The sequence below is a fragment of the Hippopotamus amphibius genome, chromosome 9, assembly GCF_030028045.1.
Source record: "Hippopotamus amphibius kiboko isolate mHipAmp2 chromosome 9, mHipAmp2.hap2, whole genome shotgun sequence".
Lineage (NCBI taxonomy): Eukaryota > Metazoa > Chordata > Mammalia > Artiodactyla > Hippopotamidae > Hippopotamus > Hippopotamus amphibius.
Genome location: NC_080194.1, coordinates 4,521,660 through 4,538,572, shown reverse-complemented (window position 1 = coordinate 4,538,572; position 16,913 = coordinate 4,521,660). Strand labels below are relative to the sequence as shown.

Here is a 16,913-nt window from a genome sequence, read left to right as displayed (position 1 = left end):
TCTATATTTCTTCTACAAAATAAATTTTAAAAATTAGATGGTAGACTCTGGAGATCAAAAGAGACTTAAGGAACACATTAGCCATTTACAATATATGAACTTTTTTTAGCTTATGATTAAAACTGTAAAAGCAAAGCAAACTTTTATAAGACAGTTGGGGGAAATAGGAACACCAGATGAGTACTTGATGGTATTAAAGAATAATTTTCAATGTTTTAGGCCAAATTTTTTTAAAGTCTTATCTTTTAAACATAAGGTTTTATCTTTCAGAGGTAACACTGAAAAACTTACTGGTGAAATTATATAAAGTCTGGGATTTGCTTCAGATTAGCATGGATGAGGGTTTAGATGAGATAGGATTGGCCGTGAGTTGTTGATAAATGTTGAATCCAGGTGATGAGCACGTGGACTTCATTGTACTGTTCCCTTCATTTGTATATATATTTAAAAATTTTCATTATAAAACACCTAAAAGGTGTCATCACCAAGGTGAGCAAAGAAATGACATATCATAAAATGAGTACATAAAGTTTTTAAAGTTGATACATCTGAAACTAAAAATATATTTGTTTTAGTAATTAAGCCAAATACCCAGTGGATGAGTAAGACAGATTCAGACACAAATAATCAGTGAATTGCAAGCTTTGTGTAAAAAATTACCTGGAGTATTATAGAGACAAGGAGATAAACGAATCAACAGATTCAGGAAGTACTGTGTGTCTCAAGCTGGATTAATAAAAAGAAATCCATGCCAAGATACATTATAACAAAGACAAAGATATCTTAAAAGCATCTGTTTCAGTCAGGATACTGTCAGGAAAACAGAAACAACATTAGGTGTTTCAGAAGAGCAGATTTAATTTAGAGAATTGATTACAGGCAGACCTTGTTTTATTGCACTTCGCTTTATTGCGCTTGGCAGATGCTGCTTTTTTTGCAAATTGAAGGTGTGTGGCAACCCTGTCTTGAGCAAGACTGTCGGTGCCATTTTTCCATCAGCATTTGCTCACTTTGTCTCTCTATGTCACATTTTGGTAATTCTCACAATATTTTGAACTTCTTCATTGTTATTATTTGTCTTATGGTGATCTGTAACCAGTGATCTTTGATGTTACTGCTACACTCACTGAAGGCTCAGATGATTGTTACCATTTTTTAGCAAGAAAGTATTTTTAATTAAGATGTGTACAGTTTTTTAGACGTAATGCTATTGCACCCTTGATAGACTGTAGTATAGTGTAAACATAACTTTTATATGCACTGGGAAACCAAAATAGTTCGTGTGACTCGCCTTATTGCAGTCTTCCCTTTATCGTGGTGGTCTGTAACCGGACGCACAATATCTCTGAGGCATGACTGCACATTGTGGTGGAGGGCTGAAAAAGAAAAAAGGAAGACTTAGGTAACCAGAGATACTAATTGTAGGGAAGGGGAAGGTAAGCAGTTGGGGTTTTCAGAATCTAGAGTTCGCGGGAGGGTGCTCTGGGTGAGCTAGAGTTCCTGCTTTTGAGGCGGGAGCGTGGACTGGGTGCTGGGTCTGGGAGTGCTGGAGGACGCTGGGGACCGCAGTGCTGCCACAGAGTGCTGCTGCCAGAATGACACTGACAGGAGCAGCATGTGAACTGGGCGGAAAAGTCCCTTTCCCTCTTGCCTTCCAAGCCCCTAGCACACGTTTGCAGAACCTGGCAAGAAGCTGGGTAGCAGTGTGGTTTGCAGAGTTCCAGCCACAGCATCACAAAGCAGACTACAGAATTTTAGATTTGCGTCTGAGAGAAAATAGCTTAAGAAATATCACAGCAGCCATTCATTCATTCATTCAACAAACATATAGCAAAGGCCTACTTTGTGCCAAATACTTGGCATAAATCAGTGAAGAAAAATTTAGACAAAGATCTCTGCCCTCATGGGGACAGAAAGGACAGATCACCTATAGAGGAGTGATGACTAAAATGACAGCCTGTTTCTCAAAACAGCTATCCAAGGCAGATGACAGTTTTGGAAGGCTAGTGGGCGCCCTAGAACTGTAGACCCTACAATGAGGGAAAAATAAAGGCGCTTGATAAAGAGCTGGAAAAAAGTTTCCTAAGAGCCACACCCTACAGGAACTTTTCTATATGGTAGCTAAAGAAGGATTGTCTGAGACAAAGGAAGATTTACCAAGCAAATTAAATTATACAGGTATACAAACCCAAACAAACACTGTCTGTAGAAAACAATGTGTGAGGTTGTTTTACATGACTGAACTGAAATACTGGAAAAATGTACATTTGAGAGTGGGATGATCAGAGTTAAGGTATTCAAATGCCCTTTTAGTGTTCAGGAGGAGTGAGTTAATATATTGCTTGGACTTTAAGTTAAATATTGAGTAGAAATTTAAGGGTAACCTTCAGACAACTGCGCAACTCCCAAACCTCCGAGGTTAAGATAATGAAGTAAGAAGGGGAGGACCAAAAAGAAAAAAGAAAACTCAATCCAAGAAATGGCAAATAAAGGAGGGAAAAAAGCATTCAAGAATCAGGATAAAAAGAAACCAAGAAATATGATAAACAGTCTTTTAAAAAATCTGTAATATAACAGTCACAATAATGTCAAATTGGAAATTTTTTAAAGGAGCTGTGTTTTTTAAGAGTTACACCTATCACCTCACACCGGTCAGAATGGCCATCACCAAAAACTCTAGGAACAATAAATGCTGGAGAGGGTGTGGAGAAAAGAGAACCCTCCTGCACTGTTGGTGGGACTGTAAATTAGTACAGCCACTATAGAAAACAGAATGGAGGTTCCTTAAAAAACTAAAATTACAACTACCATATGACCCAGTAATCCCATTACTGGGCATATACCCTGAGAAAACCATAATTCAAAAAGATACGTGTACCACAGTGTTCATTGCAGCACTATTTACAATAGCCAAGACATGGAAACAACCTAAATGCCCATCAATGCATGAATGGAACAAGAGGATGTGGTTCATATATACAATGGAATGTTACTCAGCCATAAAAAGGAATGAAATTGAGTTATTTGTAGTGAGGTGGATGGACGTAGAGACTGCCATTCAGAGTGAAGTCAGAAAGAGAAAAACAGATACTGTATGCTAACACATATATATGGAATCTAGAAAAATGGTACAGATGAACATAGTGGCAGAGCAGGAATAAAGATGCAGATGTAGAGAATGGACTAGAGAATACAGGGGGATGGGCAGGCTGGGACATAGTGAGAGAGTAGCACTGACATATATACACTACCAAATGTAAAATAGATAGCTAGTGGGAAGCTGCTGCATAACACAGGGAGATCAACTCGATGATTGGTGATGACTTAGAGGGGTGGGATAGGGAGGGTGGAAGTGAGGCTTAAGAGGGAGGGGATATGGGGATATATGTATACTTATAGCGGATTCACTTTTGTTGTACAGCAGAAGCTAACAACACGGTAAAGCAATTATACTCCAATAAAGATGTGTAAAAAAATAAATGCAAGATAAAAAAATTATACCTAAAGCATAATAGAAATGTTAAAAATAATGGGGAAAATGTTAAAAAATAATGGGAAATGTTAAAAATAATGGGAAAATACTAATCAAAAAGGAATATACTATCAAGAGGAAGTAGATATAATTATGTTAATTACCTGAAAATATATATTTCAAAACAAAAAAATTATTAGGGTTAGAGAGAAGGACCACACAATTACAAAAGCTTTAATTCACCAGAAATACAATATATACCACTTCTAACCTTATATATACCCAATAAAATAACTTCAAAATATATAAAGCAGAAAATGATTGATTTAATGAAAGAAATTGAAAAACCAACACACACACCTCTCTGTGTGTTGATAAGTCATTCCGTCTGTCTGAACTTATATTCATAAGTATGTTAGTCTGTGATTTTCTTGAAATTCTTTGTCTAGTTTTGGTATCAGGATAATAATGACCCTGTGTAATGAGTTGGGAAGTGTTCCCTTCCCTTATTTTTCTGGAAAAGATTGTAGAGGATTGGTATTATATCTTCCTTAAGTGTTTGATAGAATTTACCATTGAAGCCATCTGGACCAGGAGATTTCTTGTGAGAGGTTTTTAACTATAAATTCTGTTTCTTTAATGAGAGTATTCAAATCATCCTCCTTCTTGAGTGAGCTTTGTTAGTTGTGTCTTTAAAGTAATTTGTCTAATTTATCTAAGTCATTGAATTTATTGGCATAAAGTTGTTCATCATAGTCCCTTATTATTCCATTAATATCTGTAGGATTTCTAGTAACATACCTTCTCATTTCTTATCTTGGTACATTGTATCTTTTCTCTTTTTTTCCTGATCACATTGACTAATAAAAGTATCAGTTTCCACTGAGCTTCCCAAAGAATGAGTTTTGGGGATCCATTGATTTTTCTCTGTTGTTTTTCTGTTTTCTCTGTCATTGATGTCTGCTCTTATCTTTATTATCTCCTGTATTCTGCTTGCTTAGGATTTAATTTGCCTTTTTTTTTTTTTTTTTTTTCAGTTTCTCAGTATGGAAGTTTAGGTTATTGATTTTATCCCTTGCTTTTCTAATGTAGGGGTTTAGTGCTAAAAGTTCCCTCTAAATTCTGTGTTAGCTGCATATCACAAGTTTTATTTGTCATATTTTCGTTCAGTTTAAAATGGTTTATAGTTTTCCTTCTAATCCCTTCTTTGACCCATAAATTATTTAGAAGTGTGTTACGTGGTTTCCAACTATCGGGTATTTCCCAGATATCTTGCTTTAATTGATTTCTAATTTAATTCCACTGTGGTAAATCAATATACTTTGTTTGATTTGAATTATTTTAAACTTATTCAGACTTGTATTTTGGCCCAGAATATGATCTGTCTTGGTAAATGTTCAATATGCACTGGAAAAGAATGTGTCTTCTGCTGCTGTTCTAGGAATGTCATTTAGGTCAAGTTGGTCGATAATATTGTCTATGTCTTCTTTATATTTACTGATTTTTTGTCTACTTCTGTCAGTTATTGAGAGGTATGTTGAAATCTACAGCTGTAATTTTGAATGTGTTTATATCTTATTTTAGTTCTATCAGTTTTTGATTTGTGTATTTTGGGGTTCTGTTATTAGGTGCAGAAATCAGATAGAATGGAGATCAACACTCCAAAAGTTTTCTTTGAAACAACTAGTAAAATTAACCTTTGGTAAAAGTAAGAAAAAAGAAAGCACAAATAACCAATATTGGGGTAAAAGTGGAAACAAAACTACAGCTATATCAGACTAAAGAGATAAGATACAGTTAATAATTTTATGCCAATAAATTTGAAAATAGGTAAAAAACACAAATTTCTAGAAAAAAATTAATCCAAACTGATCTGGGTCTTATAACTCAAATAGATTGAAGCAGTAGGTTTAAAAAAAAAAATCTCACCAAGAATAAAACAAAGTCCATTGATTTTGCATGGGAATTCTACCAAACTTTTGAGAAATATACCATCAGATTCCCAGTTAACTCCTAGAGACTAGTGTAACCTTGAAAACAAAACTAGACAAAGACATTATGAGAAAGAAAAATTATAGGTTAATCTCACAAACATAGGTATCAAAACCATAAGTAAAATATTAACGGAGTGAACATATACACATGCCTTTGAACTCAGTCTGTTAATATTTTATATATATATAAAAGATGCACCTTGACCAGTTGGGTTTATCCCAGAAATACAAAAACTAAACAGTCTAACTTTAGGAAAACCTTAAATTTCATCAGTCAAGTTAGAAGAGAAAAATTATGAAGTCATTTTAGTAGATTGCTTTTGATAAAATTCAGTGCATTCATGATATAAAGCTAATGCAAATTAAGAATAGACAGGGATTTCCTTAATCTGTTGAGAAGAATCAATAAAACATCTTCATCAAAGATAATTCTTAAAAAAAAAAAAAAAGATAACTCTTAAAGGGGGAAATATTTAAAATAATTCTTTGAAATCAGGAAAAAGAATGCCCACTATTACCGCTTCTTTTCAGTGTAGTACCGAAAGTCCTAGCAAGTGTAATAAATCAAGAAAAAGAAAGTAAAGGCATGAGTATTAGGAAGAAAAAAATGTTATTCAGAAATGATGTGATTACCTACATAGCCAACCTAAAAGAATCTACAGACAAATTTTTAGAAGTAACAATGTTTGTATCAAGGTGGCTGTGTGTAAAGTCAATAAATAAAAATAAGTTGCATTTCTACACAGCAGCAATAAGTATTAGAAAACATAATTTTTAACATGTGTTTACTTTGTTACAAAAATATAAAGTTCCCAGTACTAAATGTAACCAAAAAATCATAAAACCTATGTGCAGAAAGTGATAAAACTTTCTTGAAAGACATTTTAAAAGACCTAAACAGAAAGATATCTGATGTTCATGGATAAGAACACACACACCATAAACATGTCAGTTTTCCCCAGTCTAATTTATAGAGTCAATCCTATTGTAATCAAAATAAGAAGTTTTTTTTAATGGCACTTGAAAAGCAGATCTTTACATTTATATGGAAGGGTAAGGAATAGACATGACACTCTTGAAAAGAAGAACAAGTTGTGAGAATTGTCTTACTTTTATGAAAATTTATAAAACAAGAAATTTTGCCATTTGCTCCAAGGAATAAACAAAAATAATGCAGGGAACTAAATAGAAAGCCCAGAAACAGTCTCTGGTTACACAGAGCTGCAGAAGATCACAGGAACAGAGACAGGGCCCTGTTCAGGAAGCTTGCTGGGGCCATTAGTTAATTTCAATCCTCACCTCACATCATACACAAAACGTGGATTCCATGTGAATTAAGAACTCAAGTATCAAAAACAAAACTTTAAAAATTAAAATAAAGTGTGGGAGATGTTCTGGCCTTGAAGTACAAAAAGGTTTCTTAAATAAGATTTAAAAAAAAAAAACCACACACACAAGCTAGAGAAGAGTGTTAATAAGTTCGACTACATTAAAGTTTAAAAATTTTAAATTAAAGACATTCTTTAAATTAAAGAGAAAGTAGCCAGAGTGAGAGAAAATTCATTTAACACATTTAACCTACAAGGATTAATATGCAGAGCATGTAAATAAAGTGATGAGAAAGATAAATAATAAAACAGAAAAATGTATAAAAGATATTAACAGACATTTCACAGAGAAAAAGAGATATGTATGATCAAGAAACACAAGAGGGCTTCCTAGGTGGTGCAGTGGTGAAGAATCTGCCTGCCAATGCAGGGGACAACGGGTTCGATCCCTGCTCCAGGAAGATCCCACATGCCGTGGAGCAACTAAGCCCGTGCGCCACAGCTATTGAGCCTGTGCTTTAGAGCCCGTGAGCCACAACTATTGAGCCCATGTGCTGCAACTACTGAAGCCCATGCGCCTAGAGCCAGTGCTCCACCACAAGAGAAGCCACGACAATGAGGAGCTTACGCACCACAACGAAGAGAAGCCCCTACTCACCACAACTAAAAAGAAAGCCCGTGGGCAGCAACGAAGACCCAACACAGCCAATTAAATAAATAAATAAATAAATAAATAAATAAATTTAAAAAAACACACAAGAAACAATTTTCAATCTCACTAATTATCAGGAAATGCAAATTAAGGCTACAGTAAGATACCATTTTATCCCCACTGATAATACCAAGAATTAGAAAGGATATAGAGCAAGAGGCACTTTTAAACACTGCTGATAGGATTATAAATTGTCATAACACCTTCAGGAAACAATTTGGCTTTCTCTTATGTTGGACATTTGCACATCCTGTGACCCAGCAATTCCACTCCTAGGTATCTAGACTAGAGAACCTCTTTGCACCTTTATTGGCAACAGGAAACTTAAAAACAGGAAATAACTCAAACCTTCCCATTCACAGAAAATGGATAAATACATTATAGTATATTCACTTAATGGACATTTAATTGTGCAGCAAGGAAACTGAATGAACTAAAACTGCATACAGCAACATGAATGGATCTGAGTGTTGAATAAAAACCCCAAGTCCCAGAAGACTGCTTACTGTATTATACCATGTTTATAATGCACAAGAAGAAGTAACTAAGTATTGTATTGTTGGAGCAAATATGTACGTGTGAGTGATAGAACAGTGTTTAAAAAGAGCAGTGGAATAATAAACACAGCACTTGGGATAGCTATGGGTGCCTCTCGAGAAAAGGTAAGAGGATGGCGTAGTGTAAGAACGTACCAGAGATGCGGGTTCATTCTTTAGTAGGGCAGCAATTCTAGTAGGTAGACTATCTGGGGTATTCATTATTTTATGCCTTACAGCATAAGTGTGTATTTTATATAATTATATTTATCATATGCGTGTGTATATATATATATAAAAAACATGTTCTTTGGCATGTGTCAAATATAGGCATTAAAGAAAGGTAATTTTATTTTCTTAAAAAAAGAATTCTTTTGGGAAGCCAGTCAGAAGCATCAAGTCACTAAGAAGGAGGAATACACCAGGCTAACTTCAGATCTCTGTGTAGCACCGCTCACACCAAGAGGCAGTGGAGCAATGCCAGCACATTATTCAGGGAAAGAAGGAATGAGCCATGGTCTTCTATCCAGCCAGCTGTGCTTCTGGCATAAAGGCCATAGACGGAAAGTCTTGAACTTCTGTGACCGTACAGAAATTTATTTTCTCACCGTTCTGGAGGCTGCAGGTCGGGGATCCAGGGGCCAGCAGGGTTGTTCTCCTTTGAGGCCTCTCTTCTCGGCTTGCAGCTGGCCACCCTCTTGACACCTCCTCACATGGTCATCCCTCTGCACACATGACCCTGATGTATCTCCTCCTTTATAAATCCTTCATATAAATCCAGGTATATGAGATTAGTGCCCTACAATAATGGCCTCATTTTAACTTAATCAGCTCTTTAAAGACTATTTCTAAATAAGATTACATTTTGAGGTACTAGAGATTGAGACTTCAACACATGAATTCGGGGGACATGATTCAGCGCATAGCAGCAATCTCAGAGAATAATTTCCCCATCAACCCTTCTTAAGAAAACCGCTAGAAGATAAACTTCAGCCAATCAGGAGATGACTAGGGAAGCCACACAAAAGTAGTGTCAGTGATCAAGGAATATATTTAACTGTAGAAGCAGGACAAAAACAAAGGCAGGAAATTGAGTGATAGAATATAAATACTGTGTGCCCTGACAATGAAAAATGATAAAATTACCAAAAAAAATAGATGGGAAGAAATAAAGCAGGAAGCCGGGTAAGTTTTCTGCTTGCCTCATCTGTAATGGCTGGGAGTTAGAGACCAGCCATCAAAAGGGGCAAATGAAATAGGCAGGAGAATTCAAAATTAGACCTCAATTAACCCCATGCCAGACCTAAATTAAGTACTAAGATTCTGTATATGATAGGGGTAGCATCACAGTGGGGGAGAGATGGATTATCTGTTAAATACTATTGAGACAGCTTAGTAGCCATCTGGAAAAAAGTTAAATTGGAGCCATATCTTTAACTTTACACCAAATTAAATTTTAAGTGGATCAAAGATTTAAATGTGAAAATTGAAACTACGGAAGTTCTGAGGAAAAGACACAGTAAAAATTCTTGATAACCTTGGTGTAAACAAGACCTTCCTAACTGAAAATCCAGACGCCATTGGAAATAGATTAATAAACTGAACTATGCAGAAATGAAAACCTTTATATCACACAAAGCACCATAAAGTCCAAAAGCAGACTTGAGAAACCTGGGGGAATGTATCTATAATTCATATTCAGGCAAGGGACTAATCTCCCTTATACATAAAGAGCTTTTTCATATGGATAAGATAAAGACCTCACAGAAAATTAACAATATAAGAACAGGTCCTTCACAGAAAGGAAACACAAAAGGCTGTCAAACTTGAAAAGGATGGTCAGCTCCATTCATAAGAAGGGAAAGTTAGATTTAACCACACTTTCACCTATCAAAGATTCCAGAGTTTAATAACAGACTCCTTGATGAGGCCATAAAGAAACGGGGGCGTGTGTATATTTCTGGTGGGATGTTAAATTGCTGCAATCCTATGGAAGACAATGTGGTGATCTTTATCAAAATAACGTGTATCCCCTTGACATAGCGTGTCCATATCTGGAAATGTATCCTACAGATGCACTGCAAAAATTCAAAATTACACTCATACAAGGTCATGTTTGCAGCATTGTTTGTAATAGTGAAAAACTGGGGGAGAGAGGAATATTCATTAATAAGGATCTCACTGAATAATGATACTTCCAAACAATGAAATACTGTGCAGCTGATAACAAAAGAATGAAGATGCTTTCCATACACTGATGTATTTTTAAGAACTTTTATTGAGATATAATTGACATACAATAAACTGCATATATTTAAAGTGTACAATTTGATGTTGTTTTCTTATTAGTAATGTATATATTGCAATCCCAATTCATCCCACCCCACCCCCCAACCCCCCTCCCCGCTTTCCCCACTTGGTGTCCATATGTTTGTTCTCTACATCTGTGTCTATTTCTGCCTTGCAAACCAGTTGACCTGTACCATTTTTCTATATTCCGCATATATGCATTAATATATTTGTTTTTCTCTTTCTGACTCACTTCACTCTGTATGACAGTCTCTAGGTCCATCCATGTCTCTACAAATGTCCCAATTTCATTCCTTTTTATGGCTGAGTAATAGTCCATTGTATATATGTACCAAATCTTCTTTGTCCATTCATCTGTTGATGGACATTTATGTTGTTTCCATGACCTGGCTATTGTACATAGTGCTGCAGTGAACATTGGGGTGGAAAGGTGTATTCTTTTTTTTTTTTTTTTAATTTTATTGGCTGTGTTGGGTCTTCGTTGCTGCACACGAGCTTTCTCTAGTTGCAGTGAGTGGGGGCTACTCTTCATTGTGGTGCACGGGCTTCTCATTGCAGTGGCCTCTCTTGTTGCAGAGCACGGGCTCTAGGCACGTGGGCTTCAGTAGTTGCGGCGCACAGGCTCAGTAGTTGTGGCTCACAGGCTCTAGAGCGCGAGCTCAGTAGTTGTGGCGCACAGGTTTAGTTACTCCGTGGCATGTGGTATCTTCCTGGGGCAGGGATCGAACCTGTGTCCCCTGCATTGGCAGGCAGATTCTTACCCACTGCGCCACCTAGGAAGTCCCGGAAAGGTGTATTTTTTAGTGAAAAAAGCAAAGTGCAGATGAATGTTACCTCCTTTATAAGTAATAGGCTACCACATATTAAGTATGGGTGAGAGATAAGTCTGTATTCATATTTGCATATATAAAACATAAAGAAATCCCAGAAGGTTATGTAAGAAACTGAAAACATTTCAAAAACCAGAAAACGATTTCTGGTTTTTGAAATGTGAATGAGTTGCCTGTTCAAAAAGTTAAGTAAATTTAAATATAAAAGAACACAGGCATGAAATATAGTTCTGCTACTTAGTAATTGAGTGGATTTGGACAAGATATTTCATCTCTCTGGATCATAGTTTTCTTATCTATAAAAAAGGCTGTAATAGTAGATTCGAGCTTGTAGGATTGTCATTGGGATCAGTGAGAGGATGAACATAGGTGTGTAGCAGACCGCCAGCACCGGGTAAGTCTTCAGTTAAATAGCCGTTAACTTGTGTTACTTGTGTTACTGTTCTTAATCTTGGTGGTAAATTAGTGTGTTATTTAAGAGACATCAGCCTTAGCTGACCATTCCTTTGTAGAACCAGACGTCCTGGGTCCTTTCCAGCATGGCAGCCCTCTACTGGAGAGTGAAAGGCCAAGGAAAGAAGGCGATTGACTGCCTGCGCCAGGCCCTCCAATATGCTCCGCACCAAATGAAGGTGAGTGAGACTCAGAGGTGTGAATTTCCATCCCTCAGTTCTTTCCTTTGCCCAGTGGTTTATTCTGAGGTTTCAACAACCTTCTTCATGCTCAGCCTGTTAGAAAGTGGCAAAAGGCTAAGATAGGGCGGAAAAACGAATGGCCCCACTTGTGCCACCGCAGGCTTGTGAGTTACACCCACTGTTGTGCCTTCCCTACCTCAGCAAGATGGAACAGCAGGGAAGGCTTCAAGATCGCTGTAAAACATTATGTCGGGAGCAAGCACTGCTGAGTTCTAAACGCAGCTCTGCCTCTCCCTAGCTCTGTGGCCTTAGGCAAATTCTTACACCTCTGTGACCTCGTATGATGACGTGCACTCTGTGGGTGTCCAGCAAGCACAGAAATGGGTCTTTTTTCTGTCTCTTCTGTATCTCCTGTGGAAGAACCCAGTGATGTAAAGCAATGCAACATAGATAGCAGTTGCTCGGGTAACACATCTAAAGGGAATAAATATTTGTGATATTAATAAATATTTGTGATGATAATACTGCTACTTGTTCAACCCATCATTCTCTGCTCTGTACTGCTAGGCGATAGAGAAGGGCCAAGACTCTAGATCAGGGGTCAGGGAACTTTTTCTGTAAAGGGCCAGATAGTAAAATTTAGGGTCTGGGGCCAGACAGCCTCTGTTGCAGCCGCTGCCATGATAGCATGAAAACAGCCACAGAAATACCTAAGGGAATGGGAACAGTGCGATCCAATAAAAAGTTACAGACACAGGCAGCAGGCTGGACGTGGCCCGTGGGCCACAGCTTGGCAGCCCCTGCCTCGGACAGCGTGGCTCTGTGACGGCACACCTCAGGGTGTGGGCTAGGCACAGTGCCAGGCCACCAGCTGCTCCTTACAAGCTGCAGCGCTACAGGGAGCGTGCACCAGGGTGGAAGCCAGCACCCTCACTCCGCAGGTGGTTTACCCCGCTGACGTTTTCGTCTGTTTTTTGAGGCAAGACTCTCCCAATGAGAGAAGTACTGCATGGATAGGCTGGTGTGCCCGCCTTCCCTGTCACAGACCCGTAACAAACAGCAGCCTCCCACACTGAGTTGCACGACTCTGTCGTTCACCAGGAAACACTGACCATGTTGCTTAAGGTCACAGCAGCCGAGAGTGAAAGCTCTTCCCTTCTCGCGTTCTCCTCCTCTCCCAGGACGTGCCCCTCATCAGCCTGGCCAACATCCTGCACAACGCCAAGCTCTGGAACGACGCCGTCATCGTGGCCACTATGGCGGTGGAGATCGCGCCACACTTTGCCGTGAACCACTTCACGCTGGGCAACGTCTACGTGGCGATGGTGAGGTTGGCCTGTGAGCGGAGCAAACCAGCTCTGCCACCATCTCTCAGGGCCACATCTTCTTTGATTTCAAACCCTCTTTGACTGTGTCAGTGTCCTGCAGGTTCCTGTAAATTTTGTGTCTAAAATTGTTAGCTCTCCATCAAAGGTATGTTTTATAGGTAAGGGATTTGTGAGTTTCTAAATAATACAGGAAATTCATCCACATTTTGCAACTATTTAATTCCTCACCTTGAGATTAACAGCAATAGAGTCAGATTTACTTACAGTTTCCTGGAGACTTCACCTGTTCTAGAAAACCTTACCTAACACTACACGTGGACACACACACTCTCGTGCTCTCTTACTGCCAAGTCGGGCTGGGTCCCTACGGTTGCACTCATGATGTCTTGTGCAGATTTCTCCTGTACTTTCACCTTGATTCATAATTTTTGTCTTAAGTATTAGTCTCTTCCCCGAGACCAGGAGCTCCTTAGGAAAGAGACTTCTCTTCATCTCTCTGTTCCTAGCACTTCACAGGTTTGGCACATAGTAGGTGCCCACCAAAGGTTTGATGAATGATGAAATACCACTAGTTTCGTGGGATACCATTTACAGACAAAATGGCAAAGCCATCATCCAGAACCCTCTGTCCAAAACAAGGGCCAGTTTCAGGACTTGAAGTCCCAGGGGTCCCCCAGAAGCTGTCATAGTTGAATTTAACATGAGAATCATGCCATCCACTTTCATCCAAAGCTTGGGGTCCCACGTAGGGCTATTCCCAAGGTCCTCTCGGTAAAGGTTAATAGAATGAGCAGCTTCAGGCTCCTAAGTTTTATGCGTCATCCGCGATTTCAAAGGCAGGAGATATAATCTGGCCAGGTAGGTCTTGCTGAATGTGCAGATTTCCCTTCCTGCTTCTTAAAAGTGAAGAATCTATTTTCGTCCCTAGTAAATGCAAAATTTGCTGCTATGAATGAGGAATTCTGCCTGTCATTTGGCGGAAAGGCGTCATTTAAGCAGTAGATTTGGGCTCTTCTTTGGGAGTATTAGTCTAAGTGAAAGATTAACGCCTTCACTGTCGTTTCCAAACCGTGTTCATATTTTCAAGTGTTAGGGGAGAATAAGAAACTGTTTCAAAGTGTACAAGTCTAATTGAGATACCTGAGAGGACTTCCATCTTTGCAGTTACAATAGAAGATTCAGGCAGATGCAGAATAAGTTTTTGCCAGACATAGTTCTAGAGGTTTCTGTGAGGATTAAAGGAAGGGATTCCATAAAGCCCGGGGCACTGAGCCTGGCATGCAGCAGGTACTCAGTACCGTTGGTTCTTCTCATGACTACCACAGTCACTCCTGTTGTTGGGCCAGACCTCTGGCAAGTTGATCTCCCCTTTCCCTGGTTCTTGGGCTCTGTCACAGTTTTCTTTGTAATCTCATACCTTGGGGATGGAGGTAGCTGTTTCCTCCAGACCTCAGAGTTTTCCTCAGAGATTTCCTCAGAGATTTAGATGCACTGAGAAAATACTGGAGGATTGTCACTACCACAGATGTGCTTCTCAAGAAAAAAGAAGTCACCATATACATTTAGTCTGGTGGTCGTACCCCTCTCACTTTTGTCCCTCTGCCTCTCACAGGAAGAGTTTGAAAAAGCACTGGTGTGGTACGAGTCTACACTGAAGCTGCAGCCCGAGTTTGTCCCAGCCAAGAACCGAATCCAGACCATCCAGTGTCACTTAATGCTGAAGAAGGGCCGGCGCTCTCCTTAGCTTGCCCTCCCTTCTCTCCTGTCCCTCTTTTCTCCTGCTCTTCGAAAAAAGAATAAGAAACCAATCATTGTCAGTATCTACTTTGAATGATGTGTGTGAAAATAACTGAATAAGACATATAACAGGACTTCTACATATGTGGGAATTGGTTTGTTTTTGTTTTTAAGTTCCTTCTTTCCCCCAGCCAACCTCAGAAACATAAATTTATTAAAAGGAAAATGCAGCTTAAAGATATCATGTAAATACTGAGCCAAGACATTTCTCTGTCTCCAAAAACCTCGATGCCTTCGTAGGGCTTTTCTCAGTGGTCCAGCCAGCCTCCTCCACTTCAGCGGAGGGCGAAACTGCATCGCACATGCTCTGCTTCCTGTCGTAGCCTCTGTTGTCAGTGGAAATGCCGAAGCCCACGTGGTGCCAGTCAGTGAGAAGCAGTGTTCCGCACTGTCCCCACTAGCTCTCCGCGCCGCCCCCAGCCTTGTCCGTTCCGTGCTGCTACGTTCCAAACTCTCAGAGGTAGTTTGAGGGGGAGGAAGGGGAAATGATTTTAAAAACAAAATATTTACAACAGAAATCCTTAGGATGACCTGACCTTTGTGATGTTATTTGTGTTGGGGAGGGAGGGGGCTGAGAAGGGGAATCAGCCGTGTGCAACATCAACTTCATTTGTCCTTCAATTACAACCACAAGGAAACCAATAAGTTGAAATCCTATATAACAGGTTTATATATATAGAATATGTATATTTGAAGCCCTCTGCAGACTGAGTCTGTGCTTTGCTAATTCTCTGTTCACTGTGTTACCCGTCTTGCAATGAGGCGTGAGTGTGAGCAGCCTCTGAGGCCTGCACACGTAGCCCCTCAGGAGAGAGATGAGCCAGGGTTGAGTGTTTCCGTGTAATGCTTATACCTCTGGTGCCAGGCGTTTGGGACTCTTCAAGGGCACATACTGAGGACAAAAATAAAAGTTGTTTATGAACAAAACAGGTCTGTGGTGTGGTTTTTCCTTAGAACCAGGCTCATTTGAACAGCTCTGAAGCCTGACTATAACTCTGGGTCAAATCTTCTCAAGTCCTAGGTTGTCTTTATATTTCTTTCTTCCCACAGCAGCAAGGTGAGGGGAGAAACAATCCATCGCTAGGTTTCACGGTTGATGAACTTACTAACATGATACATTTGACCAGGAAAGATGCACAATCAGCGGATGCTCAGGGTTGATGATTGACCTTCCCAGGAGAGGAAGAATAATCTAAACCACAAAGTCACACCCCCTGTGGTGAGCACTGATTCTAAAGTTCATCAAAGTAACTTGGTGAGCGTTGTACCAGTGTGACGCTGAGCATTCCCTTTGGGACAGGATTCCACTGAACACAGGGTTTCCTAGAACATTACCAGACACCAGTCATCTCAAATACCAGGTCACTGAACCTGGAGCATTTGGTTCTAGCACAGACTGTAATTTCTTAGAAGCAGGTGAGCAGTCAGACATGCTTGTCAACTCTCTCTCTCTCTCTGTCTTTTATGCAGCCAGAGTCCAGCTAACTTCAAACAGTTTTCTCAGATGTATTTTGAGAAGAAGCTCATTCGTTGCTGGATAAAGTGAACCTCTTTTCACTCCGAGGATCCTTGTGTGTGTCTGAGTGTATTCCCTGATTCCCTGCCTCTCCACAACGTGGCGTTTAGTTTTTCCTGAAACTTGCAACTGTTGTTTGTGATTTTGTTTTTCTTGTTTTAAAACTGACATGCAGTGGAATTCATTCTTTGGTGTATAGTTCTTTGTTGACAAATGCACAGTCATGCAGCCACCACAGCAGTCAAGATACAGAGCTTTCATCGCCCCCAAAAGACTCCCTCACTCAGCCCCTATGTAGTCAGACAGCATCCTTAATACTTGGCAACCTCTGATCTGTTCTTTCTTTAGTTTTTCCTTTTCCCCCGCATGGTAAATGAAAGAAGTTAGGCTGCAAAGGCTATGTACTATATAATTCTGTTTACTTGACATTATGGAATAGCAGAGGTAGATGTCCT

At 39.3% G+C, this 16,913-nt stretch overlaps 1 protein-coding gene across 6 annotated transcripts in view; it reads left to right on the top strand.

Moving 5' to 3' along the window:
- The window catches only part of TTC17 (tetratricopeptide repeat domain 17), a 134,696-nt gene extending 118,071 nt beyond the window's left edge, over window positions 1-16,625 (top strand). For 4 of the 6 annotated variants that reach the window (XM_057695005.1, XM_057695008.1, XM_057695004.1 and 1 more), the window contains 3 exons: window positions 11,695-11,814; window positions 12,999-13,142; window positions 14,758-16,405. In XM_057695005.1, the coding sequence (XP_057550988.1) occupies window positions 11,695-11,814; window positions 12,999-13,142; window positions 14,758-14,889 (396 nt within the window). In that variant the 3' untranslated portion in view covers window positions 14,890-16,405. The other 2 variants (XR_009047438.1, XM_057695006.1) reach the window with 2 other exon arrangements.
- Window positions 16,626-16,913: the final 288 nt, after the last annotated feature.